This window comes from Lepidochelys kempii, chromosome 7, assembly GCF_965140285.1.
Source record: "Lepidochelys kempii isolate rLepKem1 chromosome 7, rLepKem1.hap1, whole genome shotgun sequence".
Taxonomy (NCBI): Eukaryota; Metazoa; Chordata; order Testudines; family Cheloniidae; genus Lepidochelys; species Lepidochelys kempii.
Window position 1 is genome coordinate 123626184 of NC_136386.1, and position 15855 is coordinate 123642038.

Below are 15855 nucleotides of genomic sequence, written 5' to 3' on the forward strand. Positions count from 1 at the left end.
GGGGTGGGAAGCTTGCAGCTCTTTTGTATATACATGAATTCCTTGGTCTCCATAGCCAGGAAGCCAACGCCACATCCCACTTGGCCAAATCTCCTCCTCCGCCCCAGACCAACTGTGATCTCGGCCAGGACTCAGCCTGCTCCGAAAGCGAAAAAGCCCCTTTTCTCCCGACAAACTCTCAAGTCCTTGCTGACCTCAGTACAGGGCTCGCTTACTTTGGTGACTTGATCACAGTGGAAAAGTATCTTCACAGGGGAGAAAACACCAGGTGCTAAAGGACTCTTTAATCTAGCAGAGCCAAGTACAACAAGGATCAGTGGCTGGAAGCTAAAGCCCAACAAATTCCAATTAGAAACGAGGCGCAGATCCTGAACAGGGAGGGTGATTAACCACTGAAACAACCTGTCAAGGGTAGCGATGGGTTCTCCCTCTCTTGAACCTTCTAATCAAGACTGGCTGCCTCTCTGGAAGACGCTTGAGCCAGGATGAAACCTGTGCTACACAGGAGGTCAGATTATGATCGGCTGGTTCCTTCTGGCCTTAAAATCTACGACTTTAAGTGGGGGCTGAATTCTTCAGAAAATCTGCTCCCAATCGCGTATGCTGAGCCCTTGGGACTCTGGCCCTAAAAGGCTGAACTCAGCGGCAGATCACTAAACCCCCCTGGTCCCACCAGTTCCAACCAGGTCCCGCATTTTCAGGCCTCACCCTGTTCCTCTCTAAAAGACGTCCTCCCCCTACCCTGCCCTTGAGCCCGGAAAGCAGACAAGCTCGTTCGTACTAATACAAATTTTAATGCACATATTAAATAAATATTTCAATCATTTCATATTAAATTTGTACACGACAAAAAAAAAAAATCCTCAAGGAAACAAAAACAAGCAATCACAAAGACCGGATAAGAAGCCACCCGGGTTCCGGCTTTGATACGGTGTCTCTGTTCTTTCTCCCCATTAATAATCTTTTTAATATTATTTTTAACCCTTTGCAGAGTCCTCCCAGGGCTTGGTTCAGAGCCAGGATGGCTGGAAAATTTCCCATCAATATTTTCCCCCCACAGGGAAACTGGGCATTTGACAAACTGAAGTTTGCCGTTAAAAATGGCTACTCTCCTCAGAGCAAACCCGTCTGTGGTGGCTGGGAAATTTGGCCTCAGAATGGAAAAAACCATTTTTTTTAAATTCAGCCAAAAACTGCTGAAAGTGTTTTGGTTTTTGGAATTTTTGTTTTAGCCACAAAAAAAAAAGGGCAGTTTTCAATGAAGAGTCACAATAGTTCGTGGGGACAAACCTCTCTCGTTCAGTCACCGCCCCCTGCCCTGCCATCGCAGCTTTAGAAAATTCCCAGGTTCCTTTTGTTAACAGAGGTGCCATCTCCACCCAGGATTTTGCCTGGGGGCATCTCTATCCCCGCATCCGCTCCAGCCTCTTGCGGAAAGATGGGGAGCTGGGAAAGCAGCAGCGTTGTGGGATCAGAATAGTATCAAACCACCCCTTGTCCAGCTAAAGAAATAGCTATATCAATAGTGGGAAGCCACAGGCAGCCCAGTTACCACCAGAAACCCAACAGGCACCTGAGTAGAGCTGGGGAAAGAACCCAGGAGTCCTGGTTCCTAGTCTTCAAATCCCTCCCCCACCTCTTTTATTTCCCATCTTTTTTCTTTTCAAATCAGCCTCCAGTTCTTTATGTTAAGTCGTACTTTGGTCCCAGACTGGGGTGGGGTTTTGTTGTGGCTTGTTTGTTTTAAACCGATTTTTTCGCCCCCTTTCCCCTAGAGCTACAGAAATAAAACACAACCTCCAACCGGCTAGAGTGAGTCTACAGGAAGGGGCTTTCCCCGATCATGAGTCCTTGAACATGTCATTGCTTTTTTAACGTTGGAATACAAAAATAGAGCCTCTTTCTTTTCTCTTCTTGTGAAAAACAAAACAAAACAACTAGACCCGGTCATTTTTTTCCTCCTTTTTTTTCCTTTTTTTAATAACCATATAAAAAAAAGTCTCTAGTCACAGTCCAGCACATCCCTAGGCAGAGGAAAAGGGGGCGGGGCTCAGGAGGCAGGGGGCGGGGCAAGTCAGGGGCCCAGCCGAGGGCTGGAGTTTCGAGTCCTTTTACTTCTCCGGTTGAAGGGGTAATTGAGGAACTCAAAGCGTCTGTGGGGCTCAGTGGTCTGGTGGCCCTTGGGGAGCCTCTTCATGAAGTGTACCTCGCGCTGGTGCTGCCGTGTCTTGGAGCCCTTGCGGGGCCGGCCCTTGCGGGTGAAGGCCATGTACCAGCCCTCGTACTTGGCGTTCTGCAGCGCCGTGTAGTTGTTCTCCAGGACGATCTCCGTGAAGACGCAGTCTTTGCCTTTGCCGTTGCTCTGTGGAGGGGAAGAACGGGGACACAGATACAGTCAGCAATGGTTGGACTTCACTGTGGCCAGCCCCAGCTGCTCACAAAGCAGGAACCAGGCCCCCAAAATCATGAGACTGGCTTCAAAAAAGAACTTTAAAAATAATAAATGCGGGAGTCTCCTTCTGAGCCTAGAGGGGTCACGTTCCCAAGCTTGTCTCGTCTCTACAACCACCAGGGAGAGAGAGACTAAAAACTTCCCTGTTTAAAAATGAAAGCTGGGATTCTCCTGTGATCCCCCAGCCCCAGGAGCTGGGCTTTAAGCAAAACAGCCAGTATCAGGAAACTCACAGTCGAGTCACACGATTTGGCAGTGCTGCGGTTTGTGCTGCCCGGAACCAAAGGACGTGGCCGTCCGCTCAGAAGTCAACCAGAACCTCTTTGCAGGAGTTGGTGGTATTTCCTGCTTCCACCTAGGCCAGACACATCCCAGGACACTGGGAGCCAGGTTCCTAGTTCTGCTACCTTCGTCATTTTCCCTCCCTCATGGTTCCTACAGCTCTCTGCTCTGGGAAGCAGAACAAACAATAGCAAGTAACGCTGGCCTGATGTCTTTATTTCAGGTTCCCTACGTGCTTCACAAATCTGAATTGATGTAATTGTAATTTGTGTTGCAAAAAAGCATTTTTATAACTGTTTCACCAAGTGAGAAACTGAGGCATGAAGAGATTAGCTGACTTGCCCAACACCACCCCTGGCAGAGATGGAACTAGAACTCACGAGTCCCATCTCCTTGTTGCTCTCGCCCTTGGAAACACCCCCCCATCACTCAGGTCTGTATTTTAATGCTCTAACTCAGGGGTAGTCAACTGGTTTTTGTCAAGATCCAAATTTCTTGGTCAAGTTATAGTCAAGGTCCAGACTTCAGAGAAAATAATAAAAAAATAATAATAACAATAGGAAGTAAAAGATTTTGGGGTCCATCCAAAAGCTGGCGGTCCGGATTTGGCTAGCGGTCCAGATTTGGCTGGCGGTCCGCCTATTGGCTACCTCTGTTCTAACTGGTGCTTTAGTCCTCTATCCTCTCCTTTGATTGGCTCAAATAGCATCACATGACCACTTAATTTGCAACCGAGAAGTACAGCGCACGCTGAGGAGGCCCGCACGGCGCACTTCCCAGTCCCCGGGTGGCCGCAGTCCCGGTTAGGAGGAAGGTCTCACTTCCGCTATTTAAAACACACTCGGGAGGAGTGTGACGGACAGGACCGGATGCTGCGCTGCAGATGGGACAACCCTGGCCCCAGGCTAGGGTGATTCCTCTGGCCCTGCTGTAACGCCTAGTGCCTGAGGCCAAGGCCAGGGCATGGCAGCACATTTCCAATGAGCAGGGAATAGTCTCTCTCGCTCTGAAATGCAACTCTCGGCAGCTCCCAGGGGCTGAGCATCTGCAGCTTCCCCTGACTGCAGCTGGTAGGCTGGGAGCTCAGCGCCTGTGAAAGCTCATGCCCGTGTGACACACCCATATACACACGTCCTGCCAGGCACCCTCCAGCCCCTAGCGTGTGTCATCGCCTGGAGCATGGAAGGAGCGTCGTCACGGGAGATGGGGCTGCACCCAAACAGCTCCAAACACAGCATCCTGATCCCAGATTTCCAGTGGGCCCTAGGGGTTGGGCTCCAGCTACAAACCCCTCGAACCTGGAGGGGAGTTTGGCTACCAATCCAGACCTAGACTCAACTGCCCTGACAGTACAAACAGTTACACTCATGCACAGTGATACCCACACAAACAGCCCCATGGGGTAGGAGCTGTCCTCACTTGTCCGTACAGCTCCTAGGCCAGTGGGGCCCTGATCCTGGAGAGGGCTCTGTAGGTGCTGGTGCAACATACTCCATCACAAGGGTCTGTACTGTCTTCCATATCCCTCCCGGCGTGAGCCTTAGGCTAGGTCTACACTGGCAATTGAGCAACAAAACATTTGTGGTTCAGAGGTGTTAAACCCCCCCCCCACACACACCCTGAAAGACAAAAGTTTTGCCGTGGCAAGTGCCAATGTGAACAGCGCGTTGTACAATGCAAACGCTGCTCCTTGGGGTGGAAGGATTTGCCGACAAAGAGCGGCTACACTGCCCGACGTTTAGCGACGCGGCTGTGTCGTGTAGACAGAGGCGTCGTGACCGCGGGCCAGCTGGGCAGGCAGAGGGAGAGAAAGAGACCGGAACTGATAGAGGTGTAAAACTCAACCCGCCAGGACTAGAAACGAGCTGGAGTCTCTAGCCCTCCTGGCTGGGATGAAACAGGCTCCTGAGACATGGAGCTGAATGGGATCTGGGGCAGCCCTGGCGTAAACCGGCGACCAGTCCAGATCTCCCGCGCTGGAGCTGCTCTGATTCTGAAGCCCAGATTAAAAGGGCTGCAAATCGGAGGCTGGAAAGCGGCAAAAGAGGCATTAGAAAGAGGGCGAAATCCTGGCCCAAGTGAAGTCCGGGGGAGTTTTGCCCCCAAAGCGGGGGAGGGGTTCACCCACAGGTTTTATTGTAATAGGCTGAATCCTTCCCGCTGGAGTAAGGACAGAGTAAAAGGGGAGTAAGGAGCCAGCATCTGGCCTGACAACAGCAGCGCCTGGCATTTCTGGAGCAGCCACTAAGATGCTCATGGACAGTGCTGGAGGACATGCGGGGATCGCTTCACCAACTGCAGAAGGGAAACTGGCTCTGGGGTGAAGCATGGAGCTGGTTAGCCACACACAGCAACACTACATAACAAGTTAGGACAGGATGCACAGAGTGCGGGGCCCAGATGGCACCAGAGCTCTCGGAAGGCAGAGTGTCATTTCCCAAGCTGGACCCCAGCGTTTATAGTCTGGGTCCTGAGACGAATGCCCTGGGATCCCCAGTGAGCAGGAGCGGCCTGAGCAAGCTGTTGGCCAGTCCGAGCTCTTGCAGCAAGGGGCAGGCAGCATCATATATACACCTGACGCCATGTGCCAGAAACGGGGAGAGTCCTCAGACTCGAGGTGAAGCCTCCCTCTCCAAACCCCTGGGCTCCCTGGGGGGCTGGGCACTGCTTGAGCTCCCGGCGCACTAGCTGGTTAGACAACGTTTGGCTCCTTTCAGGGGCCCCACACCCTGATCTGCGCCCCTGCGCTGTGTTGCTGACGGCAGCCGCATGTGAGCAGTGAGATCAGGCACCCAAGCTGGTGGCAGGATCTGGACAGCGCAGGGAGCTCATCATCCCTCACAGCCAGATCACACTTGCAACATCCGGAAAGAAATGGCCGCGGGGAAGAGAAGCGGGTGGGCAGGGCAGGCACTTAATGTCCGGCAGCAGAGCCAGGCCAGCTCATAATGTCCGGCAGCAGAGCCAGGCCAGCTCAGAGTCAGGGAGGAGGGGAAAGGGGACAGGGCGGCATCACTGCAAGGTGGAGAGAGAAATCAGATTTAAGCAGTTGCACTAAGCCTTCCTGCTCCAGACCAGGATCTGGGGAAGGATGGACGGGGCTGGGAATGTGGGCCAGGAGGCGCAGTTTGGCGCATGCGATCGCGCGTGTACTCGCCATTCACGCAGGCAGCTAACGAGCCTGTGGCCAGCCAAGCCCCTGGCGGAGTAAGCCTGCGAGCGAGACACCTGGCGCACACCTGCAGGGCTAAGCCAGGCAGGCGCAAATCTCTGCAGAACTGCCACTCTCCCTGGCTAGCTGACGTGAGCCATGGGAATATATAACAGGACACCGTCCCCTCCTGGCTACCCCATGGCTGCGCTGGCGAGTTGAGAGGAGGAACTGCCGCAGTAGCTCTAGGCCCAGCGTTACCTCCTCCCACAGGAACTTCTTCACGCCAGGCCAGGGTTCCCCAGCGCTGGGATTCCTGCATGTGCAGAACCAACTCTGGTGCCCCAGAGCGCTGCAATCAGGGGCCGGCGCAGGAATTCCTCACGAGCCAGATCCTCTGCTGGTGCAAATCAGAGTCTACAGATCGCAACGGCACGCCACCGATTTGCACCAGCCGCCGGGTTTCTTGTGTCTAAACTAGGCTCCTAAACCAGGGTCTGCCCGAAGAGCAGTGAAATAAACGTGTGTGAAGCTATGGAGAGAGGGAAGAGGAGATAATGGGCCCACAGGGATGAGAGCCCAAGAAATGCCAGTCTAGGTACATGCAAGTGGGGGCAGGGGCAGAACAGGGGGTAGCTGGTTGAGCTGGCATCACTCGCTCCTGCCAGCAGCTGTTCAGAGGGCCTGGGGACGAGAGTGCAGGAAGCAGCTACCGGTGCAGGTCTGTGCATTGCCTGATCCCCCTCGGTCCCCCCCAGATGAGTGCCAGGGAAGGAGAGTAACACAAAACCTTCCCACCGATCCTGGCCCGAAAGTGGAGTTTACCCTCCCGCTGCCCCGAAGAGCAGCTCCCCCATGGGGAAGGAAGCGTTGGGGGTTCAGGGGCCATGCACAGGATGGGCCAGCCCCACGGAGCAGCTGAACGCTCTGGGTGCTGGTCCCAGATCATCAGAGCAGGCCAGCTATTTGTGAGGAGAATCATGGAATTCGCCCCCGTGACGCCCAGCTTGACAGCCCCATCGCCTCCTTGATCCCCACAGCCAGGTTCTCCCCTTCCCCTACCCCTCAGGGGCCTCTGGATCAACACCTCCCTCTGTCCATCCCCCTCTTCCCTGTGGGGCACTGAGTTCCCAGGCCTGCCACCCCTTACCTTGCCAATCAGCTTCCCCTTCTTGTTCATGCAGATGTAGAACCCGGTCTCAGCCCCTTTGATGCGCACGCGGCTCCCGAAGGTGTCCGTCTCAACGATGAGCTTGGCTGGCAGGAAGGAGAAAGGCCAGGTCATAGCGACGGGCTCCAGCAGGCACCCTCCACACCGCTCCCCACATGGAGGGAATGCACCGATCCACGGCCCCCACACCGCCGGTACCCGCACCTGACTCTGAGCACACCAGGACCACCGTCGGCTTCCTGTTACGCCCGGGCTAGATCAGCAATCCAGCCGCACCAGAACCAGCACAGAGCGACGGCCCAGCTAGCCAGGCGTCCCACCTCTGGCCAACACTAGATGCTTTGGAGGACGCTGCACAAGCCCCAGAATGCACCTCTTGCTAGGCCAGGCTATGCCGAAGGGCCCGTATTGGACAGAGAGAGGTGCCTCACTGTCAATCTCACAGGAAGGGCACTGCCTGGGACTAAGAAGACCACAGATTCCCTGGCTGACCATGGTACAATCCCTTAGTGATTCCATGCCTCAGTTTCCCCTCTGTGAGAAGGAGATGATGGCACTTCCCTGCCTCACAGGGAGGCTGGGAAGATCAATAAGATCGTGATGCTGTGATACTGAGAGCACAGGGGCCGTGTCAGTACCCCAGGCATCTAGACTTTAGTTGGGAGCTGCAATCTAGATAGCTGGAGAGAGCAAAGTCACCCTGGATGCTAACTCAGCACCAAAAGGACAGGCAGGGAGGCAGATCTGGGAACTGAATCCAAGCCAAGGGGAAGGAAGGGGGAGCTGCTTAACCCTCCTTGCATCTCCTCCCCTTGCGGTTCAGGCCCTCGCTCCGTCACTCAGCGCGGCAGGCCCGAGTGGGCGGAGGGGGCCTCTCTCTGCGGTGACTTTGTGGCTGGCAGGGGAGACACCAACGGGCACGGCCACCCTGCTAATGTGTTTCACCTTTGCGCGAGTTGAGGGGGCATATTGATTCGGGCTCCATGTTTTAATGGAGCCATCGATCGGCGGCCGAAGGAGCGATGCAAATCGCCGATCGATGGCACGCCTATAAATAGACCTGTCACCATCTCGTCCCTGCCTCCTCCCTGGGAGCGCGAGGGCCGGAGCCCAGCCGCCCAGAGCAGGGAGCTCCCCCCAGTACTTCAGTCTTGTTGATGCTGCCAGCAGAGAAAGCTTCTTGCAGTGGGAGCTACAGGAAAGCCCAGCAGGGACCTGCTCTTAAATATCCACTGGCCTGATCCGATCTCACCCTCCTGCAAAGGGGGAGTAAGTCTCTCAAGGTCAATGACGCTGCCCGGGGTGAATGGGAGGAGTTAAGCCTATAACTATAGGATGCAACTGACATGAAACAGGAGCAGGTCTACTCTCCTGAATCAGCTGAGCAGCTGCCCCCGTCACAGCCCCCGGGTGAGGCTGGCAGGATCGGGCCCTCGTGACACTGTAGTAATCTGGGGAGCTGGTGACTAGCGCTTCCCACAAGAGCTGTTGCTGACGTTTGCACTTCATGGCCTTGAGGTTTGAGCACCCACAAGGGCCTCTGGGATCACTGAGCGAGCGCTAGGTGTCACGCAACCTACGCTCACCTGCGACAAGCGAACGGGCAGGCTTGTATTGGCCCGGGACAGGCGGACCAGTTGCCACGATCTGGCATTGTCAGCTCAGCGCAATGGATCTCCCGCCACACCTTCAAACCAAGGCTCTCAAAGCCCCTTGCAAATATTGCTTCATTGAGCTACATTAATTAGCTGAATCAGCAACAATCACCCCCGTCTTACAACGCACAGAGGGACGTAATGACGTGCCCAAGTCATTGGTGTGGCCAGGAGTTGAAGCCAGGAACACCTGGGCTCCAATCACTAGAAGAGCCTCTCTCCCCTCCACAGGACTCTGTCCTTTTGCAGACGCCTCCCATGCAAGAACTGCTCTCTCTTTTGTTTTGGCCTTGCGTTGCTTGCAGTCCGACAGCTCCTGTGTTCTGCCCCAGAGGCAGCTCCACTTCAGGGGGCGAGCGAAGCGATCAGCTCTGTGGTTTGGACCGGTTCTGGTGGTGCTCTGGGATCCTTGGGGTTGCAGGCACTGGATTGATGCGAGGGGCTGGGGCTTTTTAGAGAGGATACAAAACTACCTTTGAAAACCCCAGGGAAGAATTGCACAAAGAGTCCACGCTATTATTAACACCCCCCTGGAATGGCAGCCAGACTGGGACCAGTCTGGGACAGGGACTGCCTTCCTTGTGATTAATCTGTACAGCGCCTTGCACAGGGCATTGGAGTCCCTGGGCACTACCAGAATGCCACCACTGCCCCCGAGGTCACTGAAGCAAAGGGAAGTGATGGGTCTCTGGGCAGGTCCTGCCCTTTAACCTCTCCAGGCTAGCTAGCACCCGCATGCTGCCCGCCAGCCAGGCCCTGCCCTCAGAATCCTACGCTATTCAGTCACGACAGGACAAGTCAGAGTCTGAGCTGCCAGCCTGGCACACCAGCTCACCCTGCAGCCGCAGTTAAGAAAGCCCGTTGCAAATCATCACCAGGAGCCAGACCCCCGCTAAAAGAGGGACTTCGACACAGAGGGAAGCCTCAGCCAGGGGGCCAACTCCTCCGTTCCTGCAGGTCAGCTAGACAGATGGGAAGGCTTCAGCGAAGCAAGGTCCACTGAACAAGCGGGAACACTTGTCCAAGACCCCCAGCCTCACAATGCCAGCACAGCCTCCCACCCCAAAACGGTCCAGACTGAGCCTGATGCCCTGCTGTGGATCTGGCCTTCAAAGCCCACTGGTACCAAACCCGCTTGGACTGGGTCTCTCCCACATGGGCAAGCTGAACTTTGAATTGATGAGCTATGATGCCTATCCTCCTCCCCTCGCCCCCGTCACACCCCCTCCACCTCCTCTCCTTGGATCGGCACCTCCCAGAATGCACCAGCACCATCCAAACATCTCCAAAAATACAACTTGAGCCAAGGCTCCCTGGAACAGAGTCCCTGCAGCGGGGACCCCTTAGTGATCTGCCTCTGGAGGGGGCCAGGGGAGCGAAATTGATCGGAGAGGCAGTAAAAGGTTTAAAGAGCATTGATTTTCTTTCCCTTTGCTAATCGATCGACAGATCGGGGGGGGGGGGGAGAGGAGGGAGTGGAGGAAAGCCTGAGGAAAAGCGGCACAAACCCACAGCTTTAAAGATGCACATCTCTTTCCTCTCCGCCTCCTCCCCTGATTTATAGCCCTGTTGGTTGCTTTTGCTTCCCCGCACCAGCCTGGCCGGGGAGCCGCTCTGATGCCGGGCAGCTGCTCACGCCGAGGGCCCTGTAAGCACTCAGCTCCAGAGAGCAGCTCGATAGAAACAATAGGGGTGCAAAAGAAAAGACGAATCCCAGCCCGTCCCAGGGACACGCAGATCCCAGGGCTGTACGCTGGATTCGGGCAACCTGCGCCCTTCCAGAACCAAATTCCCCAGCCCCAAAAGATGCAGCCTGGAATAAATCATACAGAAATCAGAGCACTTTGGGATCGTTGCTGGGGGATCCAGCACCATTTCTGAGTCACTTGGCCTGCGGACATTGTAATCCGGATTAAAGCCGCTCGGGGTTGTTTTTTGCCAAAGATGCAGCTCAGGAAGGATGAGGAGGGCTTTATGATCCATCCCACTTTGCCCATAATTAAAAAGTCGGTCAAATATTGACAATTAAGACAAATAACCGTGAACAGTACACGACATTAAGTCAGCAGTAAAAACGTCACAGCGGGGAAAGCGGTCAGTTGTGGAAATAAATCAACCCTTTTATTCCCATCCGAAAAATATAATCCAAATGCTTTTCATTTTTAAATTTTTCTTAAAGGGGATTTTTAAATAACAGTTGTTGGGGTTGACTTTTTTTAAAAAAAAAAAAAAAAAGCTTAACATATTCAACTCTATTCTTTCACGTAAGTGACAGATTTATCCCAGTAAAATTATGTTTCATGCTAAAACTTTGAAGGGAAAGTGGCTACGTAAATGCTGAAAAAATGCAGCGAGACACACTTGATCCTCTAACTGGACTGCGAAGAGGAGAAAGTATTCAGGAAATGTTAAAAAAGGTGAAAGTCAGAAGAGTTTTAATAGCTCTTCCAGACATGGGGGTCTCTCTAGAGATTCATATAGAACAACCCTGAACCTCTATCTTAACATTTACAGACTTGCAACTCTTTTAAAACTTTACATCTGAAAAACTGCTTGTACTTTTTCTGGTTTAGATCAGTCTTCGTTTTTCTTCTTAGCTCTTCAAATGCTTAACCTTTTTTATTACTTTTTAATAGAGGTTTTCACACTGCCACTAGCCCTCCCCCCTCTTGCTGGCTTTGTTTAGCTTGGTCATTATTTAAATTTGCAATAGCTGCTCTTCTTTTATATATATATATATATGTATGTGTGTGTATATATATATATATTTTTTAAAAACAAGAAGAGATTTTTTTCATTTCCTGGGAAATAATCTAATACCCTTTCAACCTGGAGCTGCTTTATGCCAGGGCTATTTCATTTGAAAGGTTAATACAGAGCAAGATGTGGAATCCACACTTAGCTCTAACTATTAAAGTTCATCATAAAATTTTCAGCCAAACCAAAATATATATATTTTCCGCTAATCTCTCTGAGCAAGAAAGGGAAATTGCAGCTAATACCAAAGAAAAACAGTAAAGATTCGAATGTGTAGCACATATAAATACGTACACATACAACAGACATGAGCGTCTCCTGCCTCTGAAAGAACAGGAGGACTTGTGGCACCTTAGAGACTAACCAATTTATTTGAGCATGAGCTTTCGTGAGCTACAGCTGAAAGTGATGATGAAGTGAGCTGTAGCTCATGAAAGCTTGTGCTCAAATAAATTGGTTAGTCTCTAAGGTGCCACAAGTCCTCCTTTTCTTTTTGCGGATACAGACTAACACGGCTGCTACTCTGAATCCTGCCACTGAATTCACCAGGAGCGGGAGCCAGCCTGTACCCTCATAGCTGCGTCCCACATGGGCGCAGAGACTGCCAAAGGCCTGCATCAATTTAGAGGGTCCCCAGCTCTGCTAAGACCCCTGACTTCCTGTATGTGTTTGACCATTTGATTGTGTAATTAACACACATGATCAAAGTATTTAGACTTTCACACTTCTTGGGGCTGCTCTGTCACACTCTTTCCCCTCTGAGAGTGAAAGCTGCAGGGACTGGTGTCTTTCCATGGGTGCCCTGTCAAAGGCCCCATCTGGGAGGCTCTAGGAATGGAACACCCTTGCAGGTGGCAGAGAGAATCCGTCTCTAGACTGATCTCCAATTCCAGAGCCTCCTCGCTTTTGTCTCTGGAGCTACACTGCAGTCCTCTTCACCTCCTCCCTCCTCCCTCTCTGTACCTTAGCTCCGGGCTAGCCCGGATGGGTGTGGAAGTCTGGGGCACAGAGTATATTTAAGGGAAATACCACTCCCATTCAGAGGTTAGTTCTAATTTGGCCCCCCTTCCAACAAATCAGTAACTCATTTCTGTTTCTTTGAAGGGACTGTTTGCAGCCATCTCTGTCCTGGAGCCCAGCCTGCCACCGGCTGCAGCAGCCATCGAATGGCAGGCCCGCAACGCACCCGGGGTCAGGTGTAAAAAAACCCCCACAGCTCCTATTCCCTCCTTGTCACTTGGAACACACCTTGACACTTGGCTCACATCAGAGCTAAGTCTTATTATAAACAATTGACCCCCATGTTCTCCCTTTGCAGGACCCCACGACCCAAACGATTTCAATTATTCCTGGCTCACAAATGGGACGGGAACCATCCGTTACTATGCTGCACTGGTAACACTCCCCCATCACTGTCTGTTCCCCCGCCCACACATGCACCCCGTCATGTGCCCTTACCATGAGCGTCCCCGTCCTCGGCCATGGCATTGATTTTCTTGTTGTCCAGGACTTGCACATGCTTCCCGCTGGTCCGGCTGTACAGCTGGTAGGTGCGGACGAGCCGTCGGCTGAGCTGGTCCGTCACCAGGCTCTGCTCCCTCACATGCTGTGTAAAATTAGGTGGGGACTGAACAGTTACCTTTAGGAAATTAAAAAATATACAACACACCATTATAATCTCTGCTCCTCCGAGGGGCTAATGGGCTGTGTGACAGTCGCTGGCCTCCAGCGGGGGGTGACGCGGCAGCTAGTTTGTATGGTGCAAAGCCAGGATCACTATGGGTTGTAGCACTCATACCGTGCTTTCCAATGTACAGCACTGCACAAACATCGACCAGCGGCGAGAAGGAAATCACTGGCTCCAGGCGTGCGCGGGCGATTATAGTTTGGCAGGGCGGATTCTGACCGTAGTTATGGCAGTTTTAGAACTAGTGTCATTCCATTGACTTCAGAGGAGTTACTACGGATTTATACGGTTGGAAACCAGATCAGACTCCAGGCTGGTGCATACTGAGGAGCAAACTCCTCTCTCATTTACGCTGTCAGCCATCAAGCCACTGACTCTGAGGGAGTTACTCCAGATTTACCTCCCAATTGACAGCAGGATCTGTACCACTACATGATACAGCGTCCTTACATCGTCCATGGGAAGAGAATGGTTCGCGCATTTTGTAACCACGGTCCTAAGGTGTCACCTAGCCATGTGCATGTATATATAGGTAATATCGTTCCCATTCGTTTTTAACAACTGCTTTTCTCTCTGGCCCTTTGCTCTTTATTTTTCTGCTCTTTCAAACAACCCCCTTCTAATTTTTGAGTCCTCGTTCAATGAAAACCCACCGATCATGGCAGAGCCCTGAACTGCTCCAAGGGAACCGTGCCTGCGACCAAAATAACCGATGGCACAGAAAGCAAACACAGCCACAAATTATCTCCCAACTGGACTCAGCCCTGTATAGCAGCCATGGCAGTTTGCAATTGTTTTTCCCTCTAATATTTATGAACGGCTCCATTTCCACCGAGCCCGGCAAGGGATTTCCCACCAGCAGCCACCCCCTCCCAAACATTCCAACTAAACAGAAACCCGTTACTGACCCAGTTCTCTACAGAACCAGCTGTGCCACTGATGGGCTTTTGTTCCCGGTCAACAATTTGGGGAGCACCAAATCTGCTTTTCCTCTGCCAGTCAAGTCTGCTCAGAATTCCCTGGCCCTGGGCTCAAATCCCTCTTTTAAGTCTGAAAGGTTTTGCTTGCCCCTGACATTTATAAAGACGTATTCTGAGCAAATGTTGAGGAGATCGCTGTTCTCAGCATCACCCGAGCCCCCCGCCCCACCTCCATGTCAAACATGAAGGATTCCTCCCTGCTATCAGAACAGCCACTGCTTCCCCAAAGCTGAGTTTATATAGATATCTCTCCCTGACAATTTAATCTCTCTCTCTCTCTCTTTGTGTGTGTGTTTCCTATGGATGTTTTTTGGATAATATCTCTAGGTTCTCTTGCCAACTCTGATGAGGGTACCATGTGGAGAAGAGGATTGCCTGCCATACGGCTATTTGGTCTCCATCTGATACTCCAAAATATTGCAACTATGTTTTAACACAACTCCTTCTCGCAGGGTTGGCTCTGTTCCCTTTGCTTTCCACCCCCTTCATGCCGGAATTGTTATTTTTCCAAGCTTCCAAAATTGTAGATCAATGTCCTTTTTAAACAAAACCTCCCACCTGTAACGTCTCGATTGTTCCCACCCTGGGTTTGAAATCTGAGGGACCGCAATTCCCCGAGGTGGATTTTGCACAGCATCGAGCTGTGCTGAGGACGGGCTGTTGAATATATTCACAACACGATTCGAAGCTTTAGCCATCAGAAAGAGTGACGCTAAAGACTGACATTATGGGCTGGGCCAAATCAGATTTTTTTCTTTTTTTTTTTTTTAAAAAGTGAAGGCGTGTGTATAAAAAAAGATCCAATAGTGGAAAACCCACAATGCTACTTGCAATTAAAATAACCAAGCCACATACAAGTGGCTCTAATTTCAAGCAATCAACCTATACTTCCTGCTTTGTCTTTTGGCTCTTCTTCTCATTTCATTTCTTAAATCTGCAGCCTGCAGTAAGTAACCTTTTCTCCTTGAACCTCCTACAAATGGATTATTTTCCCTGGACCTTGGTGTAAAATAACTCTCCTTTCTGCCTCGTGTCTCCTGGGTCAAGAGTTACCACCAGTTTCCCCCTTCTTCCGAAAACTCCCCTTGGATTATTATTATATTTTTGTTAAAAAGCAGATTTGGCTCTGGAACAATTAAACAACAAGATTGTTTTTACTGGTTGGCTTCAAAGAAAGAAAGAATAAAAGAAGATACTTACCTGAGCTTGTAAGGAGAGAACAAACAAGTGCAATAACCTAAAATGGGGGGGTGGGGGAGAAAAGGGAAGGGGGAAAAAAAAGAGGTGTGAAGTGATTGCTTTGAAATGGAGCTGAAATAAATGTGGAAAATAAAGGCAGGGGGGTTTGCACCAGGGCTGGGGGAGGGAAAGCCGACAAATTCAGCCGAGATTACTTACAAATAGCTCAATACGGAGGAGGAGGGCTCCATCCTGGACTGAGCGGGTAGACAGAGCTGTAACTTTGTCAGAGGTGGGCGGCTGGTGCTGGGGGGGGGGAAGGGGGGGCTTAAAGGGCTTTTCCAGCACGGTCCTTTCCTTGATGGTGTTGCAAAAAAATATATTAAAGATTCAGTGGGGCCCAGGGGCGCGTCCCCCCCAAACCAGCCGGCCGCAAGCAGGGAAGGCTACTCAGTGCAGGGGGCCCCGGCTGGCTCGCCCGCCCATCCTCCTGCAGCTCCGATCGCAGGGGGGGGACGGGGACTAGAAAGGTGGTTGTGGG

The 15855-nt window shown here is 51.9% G+C and overlaps 1 protein-coding gene across 1 annotated transcript; it reads right to left on the reverse strand.

Moving 5' to 3' along the window:
• Nucleotides 1-1239: 1239 nt before the first annotated feature.
• On the reverse strand, nucleotides 1240-15565 carry FGF8 (fibroblast growth factor 8). The gene is made up of 5 exons (XM_073354986.2): nucleotides 15534-15565; nucleotides 15336-15372; nucleotides 12927-13107; nucleotides 7036-7142; nucleotides 1240-2362 (listed from the first exon to the last, which is right to left on the reverse strand). The coding sequence occupies exons 1-5, from the start codon at nucleotides 15563-15565 to the stop codon at nucleotides 2075-2077; spliced, it is 645 nt and encodes a 214-aa protein (XP_073211087.2). The 3' UTR covers nucleotides 1240-2074.
• Nucleotides 15566-15855: the final 290 nt, after the last annotated feature.

Excerpts from the sequence above, each read along its gene's own strand:
- FGF8 (XM_073354986.2), bottom strand. The coding sequence starts at position 15,565 with ATGGAGCCCTCCTCCTCCGTATTGAGCTATTT. Across the intron at positions 13,108-15,335 it reads TTCTCTCCTTACAAGCTCAG|GTAACTGTTCAGTCCCCACC; the intron begins GTAAGTATCTTC and ends AATTTCCTAAAG. Across the intron at positions 7,143-12,926 it reads CGAGGACGGGGACGCTCATG|CCAAGCTCATCGTTGAGACG; the intron begins GTAAGGGCACAT and ends CCTTCCTGCCAG.